This window comes from Marmota marmota, unplaced genomic scaffold (genome assembly GCF_001458135.2).
Source record: "Marmota marmota marmota unplaced genomic scaffold, marMar, whole genome shotgun sequence".
NCBI classification, from domain to species: Eukaryota; Metazoa; Chordata; class Mammalia; order Rodentia; family Sciuridae; genus Marmota; species Marmota marmota.
In genome coordinates this window covers 5,324,382-5,351,277 of record NW_026000196.1, presented here as the reverse complement: position 1 = coordinate 5,351,277, position 26,896 = coordinate 5,324,382, and the positions used below count along the sequence as shown (strand labels likewise).

The following is a 26,896-nucleotide window of genomic DNA, read 5'->3' as shown; positions in this document are numbered from 1 at the left end:
AGGCGAGCGCGCTACTGCTTGAGCCACATCCCCAGCCCCAAGAAGAAGTATTTTTTTGACTAATTTGTTATAGCATTTTCCAGATTGGTATGCATAACTAAATTTCACAGTACATTGTTTACTTCTGTACATGTGATATTTCCTATTGTACTTTCTTTTTAAAAAATATTTTTATATGTTGATGGACCTTTATTTTATTCATTTATTTATATGCAGTGCTGAGAATCGAACCTAGTGTCTCACACTGGCTATGCAAGTACTCTACCACTGAGCCACAACGCCAGCCCCTCTTTTTTTTTTTTTTGAATGCTGATCCTGAACTATTAATTTGATCCATCAAAGTCTATCAAAAGGTCAGTTTTAAAAGTGCTTTCAAGACAGTCTTGGATTCTTGGATGGTCTATCATTGTCTTAGTATATCTGAAAGCAATTTCCAGCCCCTCTTTGGCAGTTGAATATAATGAAAAGTTGATGAATCACCTAGATGACCTTGAAGACCCTTTTAGTTCAAATTCCTCACATGTGCACAGTAATTTATAGTTTATAATTATTAACCAGCATGATGATCATATTCTAGGATGGGTGGATGCCTCTTCCATCATATTCTCATAGTATTGTCATGTTATATTGTGATATTAAATATTTCATATCATTCCTATTTTACTCTCCATTCCCCTAACTTTAAGATCCTAGAAGACAGGAAGTATCTATTGTTTCCTACTACATAGAAGTTGCACAATAAAAGTTTGTTAAAAGAACATTGATTGAAGAGCCAGCTATATGTGAAGGAGTGAGGGAACTTTCCTAAAGAAAGCAGGATTTGATTTAAATACAGAAGTATAATAATCAATCAGTTGATGAAGAAGGAAGGAGAAGCACAAGAAATAAGCAAAAACAAGGAAGCATTATAAAATAGCATGTGTAGGCAATAGAAAATAGTTCAATGTTCCTAGAAGGTAGGGATGGGTGAGGGAAACAGAAGATAATGTGTTCTGGAAAAGTTGTTAGGGTTGGTTGTGAAGAACTCTATGGTTATTCTGAAGAGTTACTTTCTCCTGGAAACTGTGGAAAGCCTTTGAAAGTTTTTAGAGAAGTGTGATTTGGGAGAATATTTAGAGCAACTGAGGGAAGGTTAGAGACAGGGCACAGCTTTTACAGGCTATAGTAAAATTTCAGCGAGAGATGTTGAGAGCTTCAGTAAAAGCAATGAAGATGGACCCAAGAGAACCTATTTGGTTCCTGTTCAGACCTGTGGTTGGGCAAGGCAGAGTTGTGGTTGCCATCTAGGGGAGGTGCTCCTGCCTCCTCCCATGGCACCTGGTCATTGCTGTATTATGTTGTATAAGACAGAATTATTTTTATTAGTATATGGTTTTGTATTCCTTCTGACTCTAATATTTTGTAAATCTTGTGATTTATACCCAGTGATTTGCATCATTGACAGAAAATATAAAATCTATTTTCACTAAATGAATGCTTTCTTAAAAGCATATTATGTAGTAATTATGTTCTTGGGCTTACAAAGGATGTTGGCCAATATTTTTGTTTAGTTCAACAAATATATTAATGATGAAATTTGTTCCTTTAATGTTGGCATCAATATTATTTAATTCTGATTTTAGCTTTATTAAATATATTAATGGTATAATTTGATCTTTTAATGTTGGTATCAACTTTATTTACTCTTGATTTTAACTTTATTCCTGAGTGCCTAATTTACACTAACCTGAGCTTCTTTGTCATTTTAATGTTAGTTGTGGGAATCCCCAGACCATGTTGGGTACTGGACAATTTGTGAACTGCTCTACTGTGCAGGAGGCACCATCTTGCCATCTGAAACTTTCAGCTGGGGTTTTACTAAATCCCGGGAAATAATGACCAGTGTTGAAAGAAAGATGTCAAGTGAACCTCACCTTTCCCCATGGATTTCAACTCTGCCAACTGATGCCACTTTAAATTGTTTGCTTTATAATTCTTCTGAGTATGAAGCCTCATTTCCACGGACAGAAGGAACATTATTTCTTCCTGTTAAAGGTAAGCAAATAATATTTTGGAGGTTTTTTTTTGTTTTTGGTTGGTATGTGGTTTTTTGTTTTTTGTTTTGTTTTGTTTTTAAATCTTAGTTACATTCATTGTGTCGCAGCCTGGGCACTTGGTGCTTATAATTGAAAGAATTAAAAATGTATAAGCAAAATAAAAAATACCACATGAAAGGATCAAATTCTAGTATAATAACAACTGTTGACTCATTTATAAAAAGAACAAGTGAACGATTTTAAAGTTTCCTAGTTATTCCCAAAGATGGGTATTGTTCAGGTGTCCAAGCACATGGGTGTTAAGATTTCATTGCCTCATAGAAGAGATTGATGAAGACAATAAAGAGACAATGATTGGCCAAGAGAAGAAGTAAATTAGCCTGTAGAACCCTAAAATTATGCTTGCTACCAAGAAAGGCCAGTATGTTGGAATCTTCATACATTTGTTTCACCATATGATTTGCTATATGGTGAGTCTCAATTCTAAATATATTATCTCTACAGAAGTAGTACTGCATGGAGATATATACATTAAACTATGTTGTACATTATGTGCAATTTATTTAATTTCCAAGAGTACTTTTGTTTAAGTAATTTTATCATTTGGTCTTTAGAATTTAATATCATGAAATATGCTGCACTATATTTTATGGGTTTAAGAAAGTGTCTTTTTTCTAAGTAGTATTACTTGAATGTATATTTCTAAGCCTTAATTAGTGAGAAGTTCTGACATCATGTCTCACCTTTATATAGATTTCTTACAGAGAGCTAAATGAACTTGCCTATGATAGTCTGTTGACATGTGAACTAAGTGACAATACTAGTCCCTTAATTGGAAATCTGAATTGTTTTTTCGTAGTATTAAGTTTCTTTTTAATAACTATTTCTTACATTACATTTTAATAGTCTTTATTTCTAATAGGCAAAGAGATTCAAGAAACATGGACAGTCACCCTAGAGCCCTTGGCCGTGAATCAGAGACGTTTTCAGAAACCAGTCAGAATTTTTTTAAAAGGATCGGTAGCTCATTGGTCTGTCCCAGTGAGTGGCACTCTGGACACCGACAGCTGGATGCTACAAGGTCCAGAAGAGAACATGTCAACTCAAAGGCAGTTATTTCAGCAGCTGGTAAGCAGGCTGACTGCTGAGGAGTTACATCTGGTAGGTGTCCTCCATTTGCTAAGTAAATCTTGTCTAATAACACAGTAATGTGCAACAAGTATATTTATAAAATGTCAATAATCTCTCTCCATAAGACAGTATCAGTAAAACTGGTTATGTTTTTGCATAATATTTTCTGCACTGTAGTAGCATTATGACAACAATGTTCATTAGTGAACCGTTTATAAAATTCTATGTACCTTGAATCCAATTAAGTAAAGTATCTCAAATTCACATAGGAAAAAAAGGTGGTTGACCAAATTGAATGGTTGAATTAGAATATGAAGTGATGGGTGATTTCTTATTAGTTTTTAAATGTTCTGTTACGTATTCATTACAAGTCATGGATTTTTTTTTTTTTTTAAAGTCATGGATTTTTTTAAACTACCAGCAAATCCCCTATATTTCTCTTTGCCTCGTAATCCCTGGAGGCACATTGATGCTATAGTCTGATGTGAAGTTTCTTTTGCTTAAAAATTTTTTTCAAAATCTTATTCTAAAATGATAGTTTTGAGTAAACTAGTGTTGGGGCAGGTACTTGGTCGGTTAGGAAACATCCTAGAGCAGAACGAGGTAGTCACTGAATTGGTGCTATTCTAGTTGTGTGAGCTCTGGGTTCAGGAGTCAGGTGGCCTGGATTAGTTTTCAGCTCTCCTGTCCACTGCATGTTCTGGATAAATCGTTTATGTGGTAGTACCATCTCAGGTTAGGTTCGAGGACTTTGAAGTCTGATGTGCCTGGCTTCTCCCCATACTGAGAGGGGACCTTGAGGTTTCTTCTTCTTCAGCCATAATACCTCCTCTGTAAAATGAGGATAATGAAATAAAATGGGAGCCAGGTATGGTGGCACATGCCTGAAATCCCAACAGTTTAGGAGGCTGAGGCAGGAGGATTGCTAGTTCAAAGGCCAGCCTCAGCAACTTAATGAGGCCCTAAGCAACTTGGGGAGACCCTATCTCTAAATAAAATATAAAAAAGGGCTGGGGATGTGGCTCAGTGGTTAAGTGCCCCTGGGTTCAATCCTCAATACCAAAAAAAATAAAATAAAATAAAATGGGAATAATACTTTTTTCCCCTCAGAGCAGTTTTGAGAATTCCGTGAGTACATGATAAATGTTTAGTAAATGTTTCCTGGCAAGGTTAAGTTTACTTGTAAATTGAAACTTTAGGACTACATGATTAATAATTTCTCTGCCTCTAATAGCCAACCATTACGCTGACTTTTACTAAACTAAATTCCTTAGGCATACTGATAACAATATTCTCAACTAATCAGAACTATTTTGTAGGTTGCCAATGTGGACCCTGGTGAAGGTTGGCCCCCTATCACTGGAATTATTTCACCTCTGTCTGCCAATGCTACAGTTCTCACTGTGTTCAGCATCAAGGAGGCTGAATTTCAAAGACATTTTCTCCAAACAGCTGTGGCTGGAGGCCACCAGGATACAGCTTCCCTTTTCTCAGAGATTATGGATGATGTATTGAATCAGATTCATAATTCATTTGAAGATCCTGCTTCTGGTATGCTGGGAGGTGAGTAGATGTGGTGGGAAGTGTGTGGGGTTCTCTTCTGAGTGCATCGGTTTTTTTCAGTGGACTAGGAAGCAGAGTCATCAACTGTGAAAATCAAGGTTTAAGAAAGTGTTGGCAGTTGAGGAGAGGGGAGGAGTAGGAAGTCACAGGTGGAGAGTGAGGGTAGGAAATGAATAAGGTCGCCTTAGATCTCACGAGTATGAGATCCCTCCGCATGCTTGTTTGTCTTCAGCCACACTCACCTACTGGGGACAGTTACAGAGTAGACAGAGAACTATGTTCACCAGAGTCAGGGTTTTGCCAAATGAGGATAGTGAAACTAGAGAAGGGGCAATGGATTCTGAAGTGTGAACAGAAGGGATTATGGCGACCGTCTGTGAAATCAGGCAGTTTAAGGAGGAAGGAGACTATAACAGAGGCACAGAGAAAAGGCTAAAGGATCCACGGTCTGTAGAAATCTAAGGATTTTTCGAGCAAATGTACTGATTGGAGATATTTGTGTCTTTTCATTTTCATAGACCTTAACACCTTTTTTTGTTTGTTTTTTGCAAGGGAAAACTGAGATTGGAATCTAGGGTCTCATGTTAGACAAGCACTATATTCCTGGGCTACAGCCTCAGTCATTTCCTTTCTTTCTTTTTTGGTACTGAGGATTGAACCCAAAGGTTCCCCAAGCCCTTTTTATTTTTTAATTTTGAGAGATGATCTCGCTTAGTTGCTTAAGGCCTTGCTAAATTGCTTAGGCTAGCTTTGAACTTGTGATTCTCTTGCCTCAGCCTCTCCAGTCACTGGGATTACAGACTTGCACCACCACTCCCAGCTCTCAATCTTTTTCTCATAGACCTTTACTGTCCTTGTCTGAATATGTGACACAGCAAATGCAGTTCAGGCATCAATGGCCATGATGTGGTGTGAAGTTTATTGTTTAAAATTTTTTTTACAAATCGTATTCTAAAACTAATAGTTTTAGGAAAGCTACGATTAGGACAGGCTTCTCAAAATCTTTGGTAGTAATGAAAAGTAATAGCAATCCTAATAAAAATTTTAGTTTAAATAAAAAGAGACATTAAATTTTTAATAAGTAAACTCCATAATATATGTACTTTATCCTTTTAAAAGAAAGATGAAGATGATGTGATGGAAGAGAGGGAAGGCCAGTGGAGTCTGTGGAACTGTGGAGATGAGGGTGAATGATAAAAACAGAGAACTGCTGAGTGAGCAGTTTAAGAAAGAGCTGGTGGCCAGCCAGACAGGCAAGGAGAAGGGTATAGGTTCAAAGAACTTGGTGTGTGGTGCTGTGTTCCCCTGGCTGGTTGTATTTAGTTATGTTGGGCCACTTCAAATTCAGCTGCTGCACCTTGTATCAGCATATCAAATATCAACCAAAATTATGTAATATTTTCTACTGATGTCATTACCTTATTTGCTGATCATGTGTAGGCTATTTTATTTTAGAAAATTTGTATTATTATAGAACAGACTGCACTTTAATTATTTATAAAGTCTTAGAAGCAGGTCATAAAACTCTGTTTTGGAATGCAGTAAAAAGAATTGGATTATTTACCGGTACTCCATGCTCTAGCCTGACCCAGTTTCTTTGAGGGTGTAAATCAGCATGCTGACTTAGTGTGTAGTCTCCCCACCACACTCAGTCCCAGAGAGGTCCTCCTCATGCCTCAGGATCTAGTCCAAGCATCATATTCTCCTGAAGACCTTCCTTTTCTCGCCCATCTTTATGACATGACTCAAGGGTAAATCTACCCTTTTGACACTGGGAACTCCTTTCAGAGTTAGCATTGTGTTTTATTTATCTCTTCATACTCTCACTGAAGCAGTCTCAGTATGAGTCTAAATACTTTTTAAATATTTTGATTTTATTTTTTCCTGAGACTTTATCAGTGTAAACAGGACCTGGTGATGCATCCCTGTAATCCCAGTGACTCAGGCGGCTATGGCAGGAGGATCATAAGTTTAAGGCCAGTCTGGGCAACTTAACAAGTTGCCCTGACTCAAAACAAAAACTTAAAAGGGCTGAGGATATAATTCATTGAGTGCCCCTGGGTTCAATCCCTAGTATACACACACACACCAAAAGAAACACAAGAGACTTCCTGAACATACAGCATTTCTTTTGGGGTCTTAGAAAGGCCTCTCAGAATTACTGAGTTTACTGAAGTTTCTGTTAGTTTCACCCAATCACCACTTGCCCATCAGGCTTACCCTAAGAGACCCAATTCTTACATACCCACAAGGCAGTGCCACAACTCACAGCTTACTATTTTAAACTTACCTACTAGATGCAACATATTTGTTACATTCTGCAGTTTTATTCTGCTTTTATATTACTGTTATTTATTTTTTACTAAAGCCACTTTTTTAAAAAAAAAAATTATTTTTTAAAAGTAAATTGTACTTTACAGGAAAAATAAAAACACAAGCAAAGAACAATCATCCAGTCACAAGAAGCTTAGTTGGACGTGTCCCTCTAGGTTGTGTGCATATATACACAATATCCCATTTTGAGTGATTGAGATTGTGGTGTGTAGCATGCTTTTCCATACATCATGAATATTCACCATTTCAAAATCCCAAAGCTACATGAGTATTTTTTGATAACCAAGAATACACTACACCAACTCAATCTGTTATCCTTTCTTGGGGACTAAAGCCACTTTTAAGGTGTACATTTAAAAAAAATTTTTTTTAGTTGTAGTTGGACACAGTATCTTTATTTTATTTAATTATGTTTATGTTGTGCTAAGGATTGAACCCAGCACCTTGCCCGTGCTAGATAAGCACTCTATCGCTGAGCCACAACCCCAGCCCCCAAGATGTACATTTTTAAGAATAAAAAAAAAAAAAAAACCCAGCATATTTTCCTATTTAGAGGAACAGTTTAGAAATAAGATGGAGGGATTTGGTGCCCGTGATAAGAACAAAAAATTTAACTGTGTTTGTGTATTATTCATAGACAACGTAGGACTGTAGGAGTTAGTGGTGCAGACGAAGAATGTTAATGATTCTGCTTTTTGTCTTTTGGAGGGAGACAGTCATTCCAGGGGAAGAGCAAATGATTCGCTTCTCTGCTTTGGTTCTAACTCCTGCGTTCCTCTCTCACTTGTGCCTTTGTTCCTACAGCTCCCCCTGTTCCTGAGTGGGCCCAGCAGGAGCTTGGCCGCACCATTCCCTGGAGTCCAGCTGTTGTAGAAAAGTGGTTTCCTTTCTCTAACATCAGTGGTGCCAGTTCAAACTTGATGGAGTCATTTTGGTAAAACTTTCTTATTTTCTGGGCATTGATTAATAAAATTAACTCTTAGTTATCTGCATACCGGCTTTAAAATTTTCCAATTACAGAAATTTGTCAGTGGGCATGGTGGCACATACCTGTAATTCCATCTGCTCAAGTCTCTGGGGCAGAAGGATTGCAAGTTTAAGGTCAGCCTGGGCAACTTAGCAAGATCCTGTCCCCAAAATGTAAAAATTTGGGCTAGGGTTATGGCTCAGTGGCACACTGTTTGCCTAGCATGTTCGTGAGGCACTGGGTTCAATCCTTAACACCGCATTAAAAATAATAATAATAATAATAAAGGCATACTGTCCATCTACAACAACAAAACATTTTTTTTAAAGTATAAACTTTTAAAGGGGTCTGGGGATGTAGCTCAGTGGTAGAGCATTTGCCTACATATAAGGCCTTAGGATTGACCCCAATTCCATAAAAAGAAAAAAAATAAATTGTCAAATTAAATATTTAAAAAATGCCCCCATATATTATGGATGCAGAAAAAAACAAAAAAGATTCTATTTTGTATTCATTAGATTGCTAGAAATTAATAAATCTGAAAATAGCAAGGAAAATGTAAACTGTAGGTGATGGAAATATAAATGGTTAGAGCCATTTTAAAAGAATAATTTGGAAATTCTTTGTAAGCCACAGTTTACATGCTCTTGCTATACAGAAATTCCACTTAAAGCCATCTAATAAATTCTTATACAGACACAAGGACTATGCTTAAATATTCATTGTTAATCAGAAATAGTGAAAAAGTGGAAAGAACAAGTTGACCCTCAGAAGGAAAATGATTAAGTAAAACACAATATAGTCATATGGTAGAATATTAGAGATTAGTAAAAATAAACTGGAGCTATTTATATGTACACAGAAAACTGAAAACAATTACAAGAGAGTGATATTATGTGATAGTGCAAAATTGATAACGTATTAACTACCAATTTGTGTTAGTTTTGTTATATATGTGTATCTCTAAATAAGATACACGTAGGGCTGGGAGTGTGGCTCAGTGATAGAGCACTTGCTTAGCATACAAAAGGTGCTGGGTTCAATCCCCAGTACCACAATAAATAAATAAACTATGAACAAGTATTTAATTTTAGTGGGAGGTACATATTCTGTTTATATTGCATGCTAAACTTTTCTGATTGAAAGGTTTGTATGTTTTTAAAAATTATCAACAAAAAGAAAGACAAACCTTCCTCAGTGAGAGGACACACCAGCACAGAAAATAAGAATTCATCTGCTTGTAGATCAGTTTCATGTGTGAAGCTGGTAGCCTTGCACATATCTAATCTGCAACATCTGTTCAACAAATGTTGCCATAACTTTCTTCCACTCTTTAATCACATGATATCAAATAATGGATGATGATAAAATTCAAATAATATGTACTTAAATGTTGTACTGTTTTCATAATTTCATTAGTGATTGATCTTTAGATAGAAACGCACTTAGTAACTAACCATCCTTCCAGCTCCACTATCTCCCCTTCTCATCATCTCCATATTGGTTGTTTTTTTGTGGTTTGGTTGGGGTTTTTTTGCTGTACTAGGGAACAAACTCAGGGCTTCTTGCATGCCAAACAAGTGCCCTACTACTGATCCATAGTCCCCCACCTCACATTATTTTTTCACAATATGAAAGAATTATTCAGAAGTGGTTGCAGTACTAATTATTCTGTCTTAACATCATCTTGTACTTTATTAATGTATGGAAACTGAGTAAAAAGTAACTATGGAAGCCCAAAGGGAAATAGTTATAATTAGACATGTATCCTAATTCATCAAGAATCCTACTAGACATTGACATATGTCTCTAATCCCTGCTGCTCGGGAGGCTGAGGCAGGAAGATCTCAAGTTCAAGGCCAGCCTGGGCAACGTATTGATGCCCTAAGAGAGCTGGGTTGATGTAGCTCAGTGTTAGAGTGTTTGTCTACTGTATGTAAAGCCCTGGGTTCAATCTGCAGTTCAATCTGAATAAATTGGAACTTTGGTTTTATACTAGACATCTTGACTTTGCAGGTTACTACAAGCTACCTCAGCTAATAAGGAAGAGTTTTCTAAAACTGAGAGTGAATTAACACGTTGCCTCTCCGAGCACTACCAGAGAAAATCTCGTGAAGAGTCTACTGTAGCTAATCAAGAAGACAGCAAAAAGAAACGTAAGCCCATAGAAAGGCTATTTCTTAAGGAAGTCTCTTTTCTCTTTAAAGGCCAATCTTTTTCTTAAGATGTACATTTAAAAGATTAACATTCCTTGAATTGAGGTTCAAATGGTAACTAAATAAATGACAAATTCATATATTTCAAATTTGCAAATATTAATATTAGTCCAATAGTGATAAAAATTACAATCCTAGCTTCCTAATGAATAATAAACTATCTTCATCTTTAGTTATAACAGATTTAAATATAATTTTTTATTCTGCTTGTACAGCCTACTTTGCCTTTTTATTTATTATTCTACCTCATTGCTTAATAAAATTCACAAAATTAATGCTTAGATTGTTGCTTTTACTATTATAAATAATACTACAGTATGCATCATGTGGGTAATTTTTGAGTAATTACCTTTGTAGTAATTACTATGTTTTGAGTAATTACCTTTGCAGAAGGTTGCAAAAAAGAGTCACTGTGTTAAAGAGCAAGAAAACTGCCTCTCCATGTGCATTGCTAAATTGCCTTTTAGATGAGTTTGGTAGAAAAAAGAAGTTTCATCACCACCCTATGGCCATTGAGTAACACCAAAATGAATGTGTTTGCTTTATGTCAAAATCATCAAAATGTTTAGCTCCTGAATTTGAACTAAAAAAGGATTCTCTTTCTGCCTTTTGTTATGGGTAGAAAGACATACAGGAACTAACGAATTTAGATCATTCTGAAGGGAGATGCTGCACTTCAGTGTTCTTTCACAGCAGTCTGACTGCACAGAAGTGAAAGTGAGCTGACTTTTCCTGCTGTGCTGCCCTTGTGGTAGGTGGTGTTCCCCGCACTCCAGTGAGACAGAAGATGAATACCATGTGCCGTTCCCTGAAGATGTTGAACGTTGCAAGGCTGAATGTAAAGGCTCAGAAGTTACATCCAGATGGCAGTCCAGATGTGGCTGGAGAGAAGGGGGTCCAAAAGATAGCCAGTGGAAGAACAGCAGATAAACTGGAAGACAAAGGAAGAACATTAAGAAGTTCTAAACCTAAAGGTATTCCTCCGTTCTACAGCATTTTTGTATCTATGTTTGCTCTGTTACACCCCTCATATTTTTCAAATATGCTTTAATCCTATCTCTTCATTTTTATTGTTGTTTGTTGTTGTTGTTGTTGTTTAGTTGTAGAAGGACACACAATATCTTTATTAGTTTATTTTTTATGTGGTGCATAGGATCAAACCAGTGCCTCCACACATTGTAGGCAAGTGCTCTGCCACTAAGTGCTCCAGCCCTTTATTTCTTGAATATGTGCTGCATACAAAAATTATATTTTGATGAATATATAATTAATAAGATCATGTCATATTCTTAGATTTATGGTTTAACTATAGAGATAAAATTAATACATTAATAAGCTAATATATATTAACATGTATAATATATATGAATGAACTAATGAAGTTAATATATAAGAGCAAAGCATCTAAAACAGAAAACACTTGCCCATTTGAAAAGTAAAGACTACACTAGTAGTTGAGAAAGGGAGGTCAGGGCTGGAACAGGATAAAGAGGCTTCTAAGGCACCCTTGGAACCAGGCTAGACTTCAAGAGTGAGCAGAGATTAGAAGGCAGAAAGTAAAAGAAGAACATTCTGGGATGGGGTATTACACCAGCAAAGTCTCAAAGAAGGTCCATGTCTTGGCTATATGACACGTAGTTAAAGAAGTTTTACATTTGTGGATAAAGGAAAATGGAAGGGGTCCATGAGTAACCCAAGCCTAGGTATTGCAGTCTTTGAAAGTGAGCAAAAGAGTTTAATCCAGTAGCTTTTATTTTTCTATTTTTTCCTTCTTTTTTATTAAATAGATGAAATTATTTGTTTCCTATTCCCAGGGTACATTCTTAACTCACAGCAATGATGCCAGTCCTAGAGGTGTTGATTATGACTATAGCTTATAAACTTTGAGCAATGATTATTGCATGACATCACCTTTGAGTTACTAATCCCTTATTCTTTCTCTCTCTTTAGATTTAAATCACTTTTGTTTTTGGTCCTGGGGATTGAACTCAGGGATACTTTATCACTAAGCTATACTCCCTCCCATCCCTTTTGATTTTTTGAGACAGGGTCTCATTAAGTTGTTAAGATAGGCTTGTAACTTTCAGATCCTCCTATCTTAGTTTTCCAAGTCACTGGGATTATAGCCTGGGACCCTTGGACCCAGCTAAATTATTCTTATCTTGGTATTGATTTCTCTAGAATTTTATTTGGCTTTTCTTTCTTTTTATATATAAAATATATCTTTTGTCTCTGTTGGATGCTATTGTTTCATTGTGTTTTATTGTTGTGGGTATTTTTTTTTTAAGATTTTTTTAAAAATATGGACACAATACCTTTATTTATGTTTATGTGGTGTTGAGGATTGAATCCAGTGCCTCACGTGTGCGAGGCAAATTCTCTGCCACTGAGCTATAACCCCAGCACCTGTTGTAGGGGTATCTTTGTTTGTTGGTTTTGAGCCAGTGTCTTACTGTGTTGCTCAGGTTGTCTGCAAACTCCTTGGTTTAAAAGATCCTCCTGTCTCAGCCTCCCTGAGTAACTGGGACTACAGGCACCCACCACCACCTGGCTTGTTTTCTATTTAATTCATTTCTATTCTTATGTTTATTATTACCTGCTCTCTTATTTTGGGGGCTTATTGTCTTGTATTACTTCTTGTATTGAATATTTAGCTAATTAATGGTTTTTGAACTTTTTTTTAATAAAAATAATGATATAAGCTTATAAATTTTTCTAAAAGTATAAATTTAGCTGCATTATACATGAGAATGCTGTTTTTGACTTTTACTGATTCTTCTAACACTCCTAAAGTAAGGGAGTATCTTATTTTATTCTTAATATTTTTAGATTGTGCTTATACAGTGTTACAATGTTGTCTGTAAGTTATTGATTAATATTTGCTAAAACTCTGGTCTAATATGTGGTCAGGTTTTGTTAATATTCCATGTGTACTTGTTAATATTCCATGTGTACTTGAAAATAATGTGTATTATCTAATTGTTAAGTACCTGGTTTTACACATATCCATTATAATCAAGTTTACCAATGTTTGACTATTTGCCATTCTTTGGTAATTTTGTTTCTGCTTCTCTGTATAAGTTAAAATCAGTTTGTCAATATTCACAGAACAACTTACTGGGATCTTGATTGAGTTTGCATTAAATATATAGGTCAGGTTGGGACAAATTGATTTTTTTTTTTTTTTTTAATACTAGGGATTGAACCCAGGTATATTTTGTCATGAGCTACATCCCCAGCCAGTTTTAATTTTTATTTTGAGAAAGGATCTCACTAAGTTACTGGGGCTGGTCTCAATTTTTGTGATTCTCCTGCCTCAATGTCCCAAGATGCTAGGATTATAGGTGTATTCCATAATGCCCAGCAAGAGTTTACATCTTGACAATATGGAGTCTTTCTATATTAATGAACATGGAATACTACTCCATTTATTTAGTTCTTTGATTTTTTTCAGAGAGCTTTGTAGCTTTCCTCAAATAGATCTTATCTGTATTTTGTTCAGCTTACTTCCTGAGTACTTCATTTTTTGAGGGTGCTAATATAAATGTGATTGTTAATTAAACATGCATTTTTAATTGTATGTCTTATACATTATTGATATACAGGAAAGTGATGAACTTTTACATATTATCCTTACATTGTGCAGCTTTGTTGTAATCCCTTGTTAATTCAAGGAATTTTCTTGATTGTTTCAGATTTCCTACATAGATAATCATGTCATTTATGAACAAAGAGTTTTGTTTTTTTCCTAGCCTTACATTTTTTAATATGTGTGTTTGATTTGAGAAGATTAATTACTTTCTGTATGTATATATAAAAAGAAAGAAAAGTCAAATAAAATTCTAGACAATACCAAGATAAGAATGATTTAGCTGGGTTCAAGGGTCCAAGGCTGTAATCCTAGCGACTTGGGAAGCTAAGACAGGAGGATCTGAAAGTTAGAAGCCCATCTTAACTTAATGAAACCCTGTCTCAAAATAAAAAATAAAAAGGAATGGAAGTATAGCTCAGTGGTAAAGTATCCCTGAGTTAAATCCCCAGGACCCTCCCCCCCGAAAAAAAAGGGATTTAAATTTAAAGAGAAAGAATAAGGCATTAGTAACTCAAAGGTGATATCATGCAATAATTATTGCTCAAAGTTTATTTATTTATTTTTATTTTTTAATCTCTATTTTCTCAATCTTAATACTATTTATACTTTGAGCTGGATAGTCCTTTGTTGTGAGGCCTGTCCTGTGCACAGTAGGAGATTCAATAACATCTCTGGCCTCTATATACCAGACACTAGTAACCCACTACCTCCCCCAGTGGAGACAATCCAGACATAGTCTGAAGTCCTGTGGGAAGACAAAAATCCCTCTGAGTTGACAACCACTAGCTTAAATTATACAATGACATGAGCCAAATGTGATGGTCAATTTTACTTTTTTTCACAGATTTTAAAACCGAGGAAGAGCTGCTATCTTACATACGTGAGAATTACCAAAAGACTGTGGCCACAGAAGAAAGCATGTTATATTCATGTGCTCGGAACATGATCTCAACCATTAAAATGTTTCTAAAATCCAAAGGAACTAAGGAATTAGAAGTAAGAAATTTTGGATAATGCCTTTGGTTAATTGTTGATGGGTTTGATTCACGTATCTTTGGAGATTTCCATTTTACTGTACATGATTCAAAAAAGAGAAGTGAGTACAGTTCTAGAGTTTGGAAGATGGACATGAAGAACTGATAAGGTGGAAATTAAAGAAATGGGTCATGTCCATTTCCTCCTAATGAAAAAGCTCTTTACTCATTTGAGCTGCATCTTGACTATATGAATTAAGTCAGTGGTTTTAACCTCTGCTGCACCAAGAACATTTTGGGTTTGGGTTTTTTTTATTTGTTTGGGTTTTGTGTGTGTGTGTGCTTGCGCTAATGCCTGGCTCCCTCCAGACTAATAGATTAACTCCAGATCTCTAGAATTGGGACTTGGCCATCTATAGTTTAAAAATCTTCCTTAATGCTTATGACTAGAAGTGTTAAAAATCACCATTTTAGGGCATATTATTATTTTTATTTGTGCTTTGTGGCAAAAGCAGGACTCCTTCTCTAAAGTGAACAGGAGTTATTTATGACACTTAGGCTTCTCCATCACTACTTTCAAGTCTGTGGGCTTGATGTATCCATGCTCAATTGCTTGCAAATACTTTTTGACCAAGTAAAAGAAGATGTTCATTCACTACTTTTCATGCAAATGAAAGGAAGAAAATTTGTAATGGGAATATATTTCCCTCATTTGGGCATTTTATAAGAAATTAGAAATAATGATAAGAAACTTAGTATTCTTTTTTAAAATATATTTTTATTTGTTCTAATTAGTTGCACATGACAACAGAATGCATTTTGATACATCATACATAAATGGAGTATAACTTCTCATTCATCTGGTTGTATATGATATAGAGTTACACAGGTCATGTAATCAAATAAGCACATAGGGTAATAATGTCTGATTAATTCTACTATCATTCCTACCCCCAACCCAAGCCCCCTCCCCTCCCTGGACTCCCCTCTGTCTAGTCCAAAATAACTCTATTTTCCCTTTCCCCAATTGTGAATTAGTGTCCGCATGTGAGAGAAAACATTCAGCCTTCGGTTCTTCGGGATTGGTTTATTTTGCTTAGCACAATATTCTCCGGTTGCCATATTTCATTCTTCTTTAAAGCTAAGTAATATTCCATTATGTATATATACCACAGAAACTTAGTATTCTTCTATATAATGATTTTGTATTTTTAGGTGAACTGTCTGAATCATGTAAAAAGTAACCTCTTAAAAACAAGTAAAAGTCTCCGACAAAATGCAGGGAAAAAACTGGATAAAGAGAACAAAGTCAGAGAGTAAGTAACTATCTTATCTATCTATCTATCTATCTATCTATCTATCTATTTATTTATTTATTTTGCCATTGCTCCAAAACAGAATTCTCAAGATTTGCTTCAATCACTTTAAAACTGCCAGTTGCTTGAAAGTGCTATTTTTGTGTGTATATGTGGTGCTGGAATTGAAGGTACTTTTGTAGCTGATTCTTTGTGATATTTTGATGTGTAGTGTGAATCACCTATTTACCTAATTAGCAAATCAGTATTTGCAGAAAGCAGAGGCTATTTATTTATTTATTGGTACTAGGTATTGAACCCAGGGGTGTTCTACCACTGAGTAACATCCCCAGCCCTTTTTATTTTCTAGACAGGCTCTCACTAAGTTGCTGAGGCTGGCCTTGAACTAGCAATCCTCCTGCCTCAGCCTCTGAAGTTGCCGGGATTACAGGCGTATGCTCCATACCCAGCTTCTTACTAGTCATTTCTTACATAAATAGATCTGTACTTAAAGAAGGGAGTTTTTCAGTTAAGTGGCATGAAAAGTAGATATGACTGAGTGTTTTTTCTCCCAAGGTGTCAGCTTCAGGTATTTCTTCATCTGGAGATGTGTCTGCAGTGCCCTTTGATACTGGAAAGTGCAGATGAAATGGACCAAGTAGTGGAGGAGGCAAGTGTATAGTTATGTCCTAGTATTTTCAGCTGCCCCACAGAGGGCGTATGGTCATTTTCTAAATTCTTCATCAGGTGACAAATTTGCTGCGCATGGTGTGTGTGACTGAAGATCCAGCTTACCTAGCCAAGTTTCTGGAGGAGATTTTGAGATTGTAAGTTTGATGGCTACCAACTTAACTTAAATTGTTTTACCAAGAACTACACAGAGTATTATCTGTTATGCGACTATAAGGACTATTTCTCATGTCGGATAAAGGAGTGAATAGAGGGAATGAGATGGTAGTTTCTGTTCTGTATTTAACCAGTCTCCTCCACAGGTATGTCGACTCCATCCCAAAGATACTTGGAAATCTTTACAACAGCCTCGGGTTTCTGATTCCTCAGAAGTTGGCTAGTGTCCTTCCTACAGATTTTTTCAGTGATGACTCCATGACACAAGAGAGCAAATCACCACTTCTTTCCATGCCTCTCTCATCCAGTACTCACCAGTCAGTGTCTGGTGGCACTGAATCTGACCAACTGGAGGAGCTCCGTACCAGATCAGCCAAGAAGAGAAGGTAGGAACTCCAAAGAAACTACTTACACTGTTACAGGTCAAAGGGTATATTTAAACCATAGTCTAGTTTTTGTCCCTATAATATATTGAATTATAGTCACTCTTATATCTGAATCACAAAAGCCAACTATCTGAGCTCCTACCAGTCAACTGAGCCTATTTTTTATCCCCTAGGGGAATAAATAGTGTTTATTTTGTAGTTCCTAAAGCCCTTTTTTTTACTGTTCACATCAGGTCTCTATGAACTAGGAACGTTTTATGAAATAAGCTTAGAGTTTCACTTTTTAAGTTTCCTTGGATGCTTTTTATTATTATTAACTAGTTGAACATATAGTGGTTATTTTTGGAAATTCTAGGTTTGACTTTTTTTTTTTAATAAACTCTAGTCCAACCCCAAGATATCTGGCTTGTATTCATGTAAAGTTTTATTTTAGACTCTGATTCCATTCCAATTTAACCATATGTACTTTTATCTACTGTATCTTGACTTTCTTTCAATTTTTAAAAGGAAAAATGCACTAATAAGACATAAAAGTATTGCAGAGGTTTCACAGAATCTTCGACAAATTGAAGTTCCCAGAGTGTCCAAGAGAACTACAAAAAAAGTAAGTAATCTCCAATAAATATGAAACGGCATTAATTGAGTTGTTCCTGCCGTCTTGAGTTTACGCAATAAATAAAGATGAAAGACAGTGTCTCTGCTTTTAGGAAATTGACTGTGGGGGATACAAAAATAGTATCTCTTATCCAAAATGCTTGAAACCAGAAGTATTTCAGGTTTTAGAGTTTTCAGATTTTAAAGTATTTGCACAGAACATATTGATGCTCAAACAATTTTGGATTTTAGAGCTCTTCAGATTTCTGTGGAATTACAGATGCTCAACTGATGTTAAATATTCTTATGAATGTACATGAGACTATAATCCAAGGGGAAAAGAAATAAAAATTCATTATGATATTAACCATTTTACCCAAGAGTATGATAGAGGTAATTTGGAGAAAAATAGCAAGTAAAAGTTAAGAATTAATTAATCCAGGTTATATTAATTAATTAATTAATTAATATTAATTATTAATTAATCCACACGCCTATAATCCCAGCTTCTCTGGAGACTGAGGTAGGAGGATCACAAGTTCAAAGCCAGCCTCAGCAAATTAGTGAGGACCTAAGCAATTTTGTGAGACCCTGTCTCACAAAAAGGGCTGGGGATACAGCTCAGTGGTTTAAGTGCCCCTTGGTTCAATCCTTGGCACCATTAAAAAAAAAAAAATGGATAAATTAATTCAAAGTCTTTAATATAGATAACAAAACTCAAATAATATCAAAATAAGTGAAAAGTTTATATAAAATAGTATATAATAATAATAGGACTTTGTCTCCCAGAAAAGTACTTTTTTAATATATATGTATATACATATATATATATACATACACACACACACACACACACATATATATATATATATATATATATATATACACTTTTTCAGGATATATATTTTAATTCAATAACAAATTGACTTCACTAACAAGTTTATTTTACTTTAGTGACAAGTTTGAAAGTAAAAATAAAAAGATAATGACTGACATGAAGTCAGAATGCAATTGGTTTTTCTGTGGCAGTAGGCATAAGTACTTGAAGTTTCTATTGTTTGCAATAAAAAGAAACCTAGCTGGAATCTGCTTACTAAGGAAGAAAGGAGACTAAAAGTACAGTGAAACTTTTGAACTGCACAAACTGAGAAGAGTTAAAATTCTATGAGCAATAGCTTCAGAAACCTTAATCATTAAGACAGTGGTTTATTCTGTATCTAGATAGGTGGCATTGGAAGCAGGAGTTCCTCTTCTTTTTTTTAATATTTATTTTTTAGTTGTACACAATACTTTTATTTTTGTTTGTTTATTTTCTATGTGGTGCTGAGGATTGAATTCAGGGCCTTGCACGAGCTAGGCGAGAGCTCTACCGCTGAGCCACAATCCCAGCCCGAGCAGGAGTTCTTTTAAGGAGTTGGTAGTGTTCACTTTCCTACCATACCTCTCCTGAGAATAAGATGTGAATCTTACATATCTTGCAATCCTGATTGATGAGTGTGAAATCCAAAACTGGATAGCTAAAGATTGTTAGACCTTCTTTCTCACTAGAATTTACAATGATGTTTGCACTTCCTAACATTTTTTGAACTTTATTTTCATAATGGCCAAGAGTGTTTATTTCTTTAAGACCAGATTTACTGAGATCAGGATTTGATTTTGGTTAATAAATTTTTTCATGTCAAAGTTAGTGCTGTAGTTAATCACAGCACTTCAACTGAAAGGACCAGATGTTTAATTTTTATATAGTAAATCTGAATTTTCTGAAGTAGCAATGTAGTGAACTTAGAAGCAGTGAACTTATATATTAATTAATATGTATTAATTAATGTATAATTAATGTATAAGTATATATATATATTAATTAATATATGTTCCAGAAGAGCACAATGATTTTTTAAAAAGCTTGATTCTACCCAGTGCCTCATGGACATAACTGTCAGTTTTCCTTTCAGTTATATCAAATATATAGATTAACAAGGGTTGACAAACTTTTTCTATAAAGATGGTAGATATTTAAAACTTTGCAGGTCATGCAGTCTCTGGCACATTGCCTCAGTTCTATTGTTGTAGGAAAGTGGCCACAGACAGTATGTAAACAAACAGGTTCAGCCATGTTTCAATAAGCTTTATTTTCGAAATAAGAGATGGCCCAGATTTGGTCTGTATACAGTAGTTTGCTGGTCCCTGGATTAGGAAACTGAACGTTGAACATATTTTTACAATTATAATTTAACTCTTTAAAAGAGTTATTATCAACTAATGTAAATGACTAAGAATTACCACTTTTCATGTCTTTTGCAACAAAACCTTCATTGTATCACTGATATCATTTGTTAAGTTTCTGCTCAATCTTCAACGATTATAATAGCATAACTGACAAAACAAATCATGAGAAACCATTCCCTTGTTTAGATACATCTGAGGCTTAGACTCCTAAATCCTTTACTAGAATAGTAAGTAAATAAAAGTTTGATACAGAGACATTCCTAAGCACATAGCTATGCTTTAATTTGTGTGGTTTTTCCGTGGGTGTTTGATGTTTGTTTGCTACCAGGGATTGAACCCAGGGGCACTTAACCACTGAGCCACATCCCTGGCCCTTTTTATTTTTTATTTTGAGACAAGGTCTCGCTAAGTTGCTGAGGCTAGCTTTGAACTTGCAATCCTCTTATGTCAGCCTCCTGAGCCTCTGGGATTACAGGATCCCTGGGTTTTTTTTAATTTGTTTTTTTTTTTTTTTTTTTTTTTAAGATATAAAATGTATACATGATCATTGGTTAAAAAAAAAAAACTTGAAATCATATAAAGTTAATAATGTATTCCTTCACCATCAGTTGTTCAGATACAATCACCAATTGTTTGTTATATATAGTCCCAACCCTTTTCTGTATATACCACAAACAATCATCAAAGGCTATACTTATCTGTAATATTCCCATATACACATAAATATTAAATATGGTTTCATCTACTATACTTATTATTCTGCTTTTAAAAAAATCTTCCCCCATCACAGTTCACTTTCTGCATTATAAGTCTTCCTTTCTTATTCTCTTAATATCTGCATTGGATGGGTATATAAGTCATTTAGTGGTTCATTCTTTATGAGCGTATACAGTTTCTTACTTTGTATTATCACAATGTGGTAGAGAACATCTTTGGAACATCTACCTTAGTGTGTTTTACTGTTTCTCCTATGAGTTCCTATACTGCAAGGATTGAAGGGCTTTATGTGGAACTTTTATTCTTTCTGTTTAAATGAATACTTATGTAAATTTCCTTATAGGATTTTCTCATTTTCCAGGAGAACTTTCACCCTGCCCCCCAGCAACCTGGACTCCCAGGGAAGGACACAGTACAAGGTATGCTTTGTTCTTCCAGGGTATGCATCTATTCACTGGAATGACAATTTTATTTTGATTGCAGGTATTTAAACAGTTGCATTCAGCTGTAAATTATGGCTTTAAATCCTTGGTTAACAAAATACATCCCTATATCTTATTCAGGCAAATAAGATATTCACATGATCCCATAATACTGGATTCTATAAAATAACTGTCCTGAAATCTTTTAAAATGTTCTTATCATGAAGGCCTAAAAAACCATACCAAAACAACAACAAAAGAGCAAAGAGAAGAAGTGTTTTAGATGAAAAGAGTTTAAGCATGAAAGCTAAATGCACTCCATGATCTCTGCTTGATCTTAAATTTAGAAAAGAAAAAATAACTATAAAGTATATTATTGAGACAACTATAAAAATTTGAAGAAAGGTAGTATGCTAGATAATACTGATGAATGTAATAATGGCATCATGGTTATGTAGGAGAATGTCCTTGTTAAGAGACATATGCCGACATAGGGAAGGGAAGAGTTGTGAAATCCACAACTTATTCTCCTGGGTTTGGGTAGAAAAATTATATACATTAGAGAAAGAGAGATGAAGGGAAAAAGCAAAAGTTGACAGTTGGCAAATTTATGTTTATTGTGCTATTTTTTGAAAAATTCTCTAGCTATTAAATATTTTAAAACACAGGAGAAAGTAGAAAATAACAAATCCAATTTGGCTTTCAGGTCACAAATCAGTTTCATAGACAGCCTAATATAGAAAAATTTTGAAACATGAAATGTGTTGTTGGTGTCATTAACATTAATGTTTATGTCATTTATGGATTAACATAGACTGCTCCCAGTTGGTGGATCCTGGATTATTTGGTTTTATTTCAGTGAGCTGTTCTTTGAATTCACCCTTAGTGAATTTTAGATTTACCTCTACCAGGTTATTTTGCTTAAGATTAGGTGCCATCTTGCTAGTTTTGTCAAGTGTTTATCAACTTGTTAGCTGTTTTCTTAACTTTAACTCTTCTAGACTCAGACTCACCCATGCTCTGAAATCAAGAACTGAATTTAAAATAACCCAGCAAGCTGGGCACAGTGACATACACTGATAGTCCTAGCTACTTGGAAGGCTGAAGCAGGACGAGCACTTGAACCCACAAGTTAAAAACTAGCCCATGCAAAATAGTGAGACCCTATCTCCCCCTCACCCCACCCACTCACCCCAAAAATGAACTAAAAATAAAAATAACCCAGCAGACTAGTAAAGTCATCAGAAGAAGAAATCTATGGAATAAAAAGAGTTTCTGTACAAGACAACAAAAAGGTCCAAAGTGAGAAATAACACAAGACCATATTAACCATAACCTAAATTAACCATCCTTTTCTATAAGGATTATTTCTGTTTTATAATGTGTAAAGCTTCTAATTTAATAAATGATGTGGGCCTTCTTTGTAATCCTGAAAAGTTAATTTAAACCAAAGTTGTGGTAGGAAATTATGAACAACTGTATACCAAAAAATTAGGTAAGCTAAATTAAATGGACAGATTCCTGGAAGGACACAAACTACTGAAAAAGAGATTTGGGAGAAAAAGAAAAACTAAATAGATCTACAAGTTAAAAAAGATTGAATTAGTTATGAAAACACTTCCCATAAAGAAATGCTCAGGACTAGATGTTTTACTGCTGAAATCTGTTTAACATTTTAAAAAGAATTAAAACATCACTGGGAATGTTGGTACATGCCTATAATCTCAGCTGTTCAGGAAGCTGAAGCAGGAGGATCACAAGTTCACTGCCAGCCTAGCAAGACCCTTTCTCTAAAAAACACCTTAGCAATTATTATGATCAGTTGATTATTTGTCCAGGATGCCAAGACAATTCATTAGGGAATGAATAATCTTGGATCCAAATGATGCTGAAACACCTAGTTATCCCCCTGCAAAAAAAAAAAATGATATTATCCTTACCTCATGCAAAATCATACATAAAAATTTTTGAATCTGTAAGAGTAAATGTTTTAAATCACACTTGGATTTTCTAAAGAAATCTTTTTAGTAAATGTGAAAATAGCAATCAGTACAGTGGTTTCCTTAAACAGTTTCTCTGGATAAAAGCTCTTCTGTCTTATTGATGAGAATATTTGACTTTCTTTCTTCCCACCCGCACCACGCTTTCAGAAGTGACCAAAGTTCGAAGAAATCTCTTCAACGAGACAATGTTTTCTCCTTCAAAGAGATCACTAAAACGGGGATTGCCTCGAAGCCATTCTGTGTCAATTGTGGAAGGTCTGGACCGTAAACTCGACAACTTCAAAAAGACCAACAAAAGTACCACATTTCAGGGTAAGCAAGTAAAGAGGAATTTTGTTTGTCAATTTTGTTGGTCTCTTTAAGGAAGTTCAATTTTTCTCTTTTTCTAATCTTAATTTTACTTATTTCCTTCTCTCTACTTGGTTTGATTTTAGTGCTTTCTTTTTTAAGTACACACATTTATAGCTACAGTTTCCTGTCTAAATATTGCTTTAGCTTTATCCTGTAAGTTTTGGTTTGATGTTTTTTCACTGTCATCTCAAAACACTTTCTAATCCCTTGTGATTTCTTTGACTCACTGGTTATTTTGAAAAGTTAATTCCCATGTATTAGGGAGTCACCCACATTCCCTTCTATTGATTTCTAGTTTCATTCCATTTGTGTTGGAGAACATACTTTGTATGATTTCAGTCTTTATAAATTTATTGACACTTAGACTGGGAATAGGACTCAGTGGTAGAGCTACTTGCCTAGCATATGCAAGGCCTGGGGTCTGGTCCCCAGCACTGCGGGGGGGGCAGTGTATTGATACTTATTTCATGGCCTAATATTTGATCTGTCCTGGAGAGTGTTCCATGTGTGCTTGAGAAGAATGTATGTTCTGCTCTGGATGAGTAAAGTGTTCTATAGATTTATGTCAGGTCTAATTGGTTTATGGTGTTATTCAAGTTTCCTTTTTCCTTGTTGAGCTTCTCTTTGAAGAGAATTGTTCAAACCATTATTTGAAAGTATAATGTAATAATTATTGTTGAATTATCTCTCCCTTCAATTCTGTCAGTTTTTGCTTCATATGTTTTGGGATTCTGTTGTTAGATGTATCTGTTTATAATTGTTGTATCTTCTTGATGAATTGATCATCTTATTAATATGTAAAATCTTTGTCTTTTGCAACATTTTTGGCCTAAATTCTATTTTGTCTAACAATAATATAACCAAGCAGCTCCTTTGAATGTGGTATCTTTTGCTATCCTTTAATGTTCAACCTTTGTATCTTTATTGGGTCTCCAGTAGGTAGCATAGAGTTGGTTTTTTTTAATCTCTTCTGCCAATTTCTGCTTTCTAATCGTGGTGTTTAATCCATTTACATGTAAAGTAATTACTGATAAGGAACAACTGCTGCCATTTTTTCATTTTCTGTATTCTTTATTCCTTTTTCTTCCCCAATTCCTCCATTTTTTTGTTTGTTTGTTTTTGTATAACCTGACTTTTTTATAGTTTTGTTTCCTCCATTATTTTTCTGTGTGTTTTATAGTTATTTCCTTAGTGGTTATCTTGGCAATCATAATTAACACCTTTAACTTAAGACAGCCTAGTTTGGATAAAATCAAATTAGTTTCAATAGTATATACCTTGTTCATGTATGTTTTTGTCCCTCCCCTTTATTGTCATGGTCATAAAGTACATTTTGTGCATTGTATGGCCGTTAATACAGATTGATAATTATCGTTTTGTATTTTTTCCTTTTAAATCATAGGAAAAAAAAGAGGAGTTATAAGCCAAAAGTACCATAATACTATCTTTTTTTTTGGTACTGCAGATTAACCCAGGGGCGCTTAACCACTGAGCCACATCCCCAGCCCTTTTTATTTTTTTATTTTGAGACAAGGTCTCACTAAGTTAGGACTCAGTAAGTTTCTGAGGCTGTCTTTAAATTTGCAGTTCTCCTGCCTCAGCCTTGTAAGCTGCTGGGATTACAGGCAGGCCCTGCTCTGACAATAATATCTCAGTATAAATTTCTTTGATTTCTCTTGTTTGGGGTTCATTGAACTTGTTGGATGTGTAGGTTCATGTTTTTCATCAGATTTAGGAAATTTTTAAGTATTTTTCAAAATAGTTTCCTGCCTCTGTCTCTTCTAGGCTTCTCATGTTGATGGTGGTATGCTTGGTGGTATCCCACAGGTTCCTCAAGCTTTGTTCATTTTCCTCATTCTTTTTTCTTTCTGCTCAGATTAGGTAATTTTGATTTCTGTCAAATTCTTTTTCCTATGAGAGGGCCATACTTTCCTATTTCTTTGTATACTTTGTAATTTTTTGTCAAGAAGTAGGAAGGAAGGATACTATGATATGCTAATTATAGAAATCTGATTCTCCAAGCCCCCTCAGGGATGGCTGATTTTTGCTTTTTGTGGGCTGCTGCTTTCCTTTTGTAGCTTTTCCAAACTATTTTTTGTGAAGTGTGTACTCCTTGTTGTGTGTGGTTACTGAAGTTTCTGTTTTCTTCTGTGGCCAGCCAGTGACCTGATAAAGATTTCCTTAAATTTCTGGCTTCCAAAATGGGGTGAAGAGAAGGCATTTCTGTCCTTTTAAATCTTACAGTAGGTACTTTAGAGAAAGCCACTGCAGCCTGAGAGGGCAGAAACCATGCTGTGTGCATCAGTCCCACAGTATCCCTAGACTGACCAAAGGATACAATTCCGGACTTTAGGAGGACTGCTGTCTGCCCTAACACCAGCCAGCTGCTCCTAGAATGGGGATTGCTGTCCCACAGCTGCAGTGGGGCTGAGGAAAGGGGGCAGTCCCTGGTTCATGGGCTTCATTCCTTCTAAATATCAGCAGCCTCTCCTCACCAAGCACCTCCTGGTTCTAATAAATGTTCAGGTAGGTTTCAAAGTTCCCAAGTATTTGATTCTTTGTAGCTTATCAGTTGTTTTGATAGTGTCACCAATCCCTAGAGCTTTCCTCTCCATCTTTGTGCATGAGTTCCTGCCCTTGGGATTACAATTAATAATTTAAACAGCCAAGTTCTAATTGATACCAGCTTGATTTTAGTTTTACAAAAACTGCTCCTATGTAATTCTATTTCTTGTCCTTTGTGCTGTCATACAAATGATATCTCTATATTTTATGTCTGTCAATACAGATTTTTTTTTAGTATTTATTTTTTAGTTATAGGTGGGCACAATATCAATTATTTTACTTTCATATGGTGCTAAGGATCGAACCCAGTGCCTCATGCATGCCAGGCGAGCACTCACCACTGAGCCCCAGCCCCAGCCCATGTCAATATAGATTTATATTGGTTTCATTTTTTAAATCACAGGGTGAGAAAAAGTTGTAAACAAAAAAAATTTTAATACTGTCTTTTATAAGTTTTTTTTTTTTTTTTTATCAGATCCAGTTTACTTTAATGCTTCTGCATTTTAATTACTCTTTTGCCCTTTCCTGTCAGCCTGAAGGATTCCCTTTTAGTACTATGTGCGGGACAGGCCATCTGGTGATAAATTCTGTTTGGGTTTTGTTGTTGTTTCTTTTTTTAATTTTTTTTATTTTTCAGTCTTAGGTGGACACAAGATTTTTATTTTTATGTGGTGTCGA

The 26,896-nt window shown here is 35.2% G+C and overlaps 1 protein-coding gene across 1 annotated transcript in view; it reads left to right on the top strand.

Moving 5' to 3' along the window:
• Ticrr (TOPBP1 interacting checkpoint and replication regulator) overlaps positions 1-26,896 on the top strand; it is a 41,296-nt gene that overhangs the window by 3,737 nt on the left and 10,663 nt on the right. The window contains exons 2-15 of the mRNA XM_048790273.1: positions 1,755-2,034; positions 2,959-3,197; positions 4,487-4,730; positions 7,869-7,998; positions 10,048-10,187; positions 11,003-11,221; positions 14,684-14,835; positions 16,029-16,129; positions 16,685-16,778; positions 16,856-16,935; positions 17,101-17,340; positions 17,848-17,944; positions 21,239-21,296; positions 23,450-23,614. Of these exons, the coding sequence (XP_048646230.1) occupies positions 1,755-2,034; positions 2,959-3,197; positions 4,487-4,730; positions 7,869-7,998; positions 10,048-10,187; positions 11,003-11,221; positions 14,684-14,835; positions 16,029-16,129; positions 16,685-16,778; positions 16,856-16,935; positions 17,101-17,340; positions 17,848-17,944; positions 21,239-21,296; positions 23,450-23,614 (2,239 nt within the window). The remainder of the gene's footprint in view (positions 1-1,754; positions 2,035-2,958; positions 3,198-4,486; positions 4,731-7,868; positions 7,999-10,047; positions 10,188-11,002; positions 11,222-14,683; positions 14,836-16,028; positions 16,130-16,684; positions 16,779-16,855; positions 16,936-17,100; positions 17,341-17,847; positions 17,945-21,238; positions 21,297-23,449; positions 23,615-26,896) is intronic.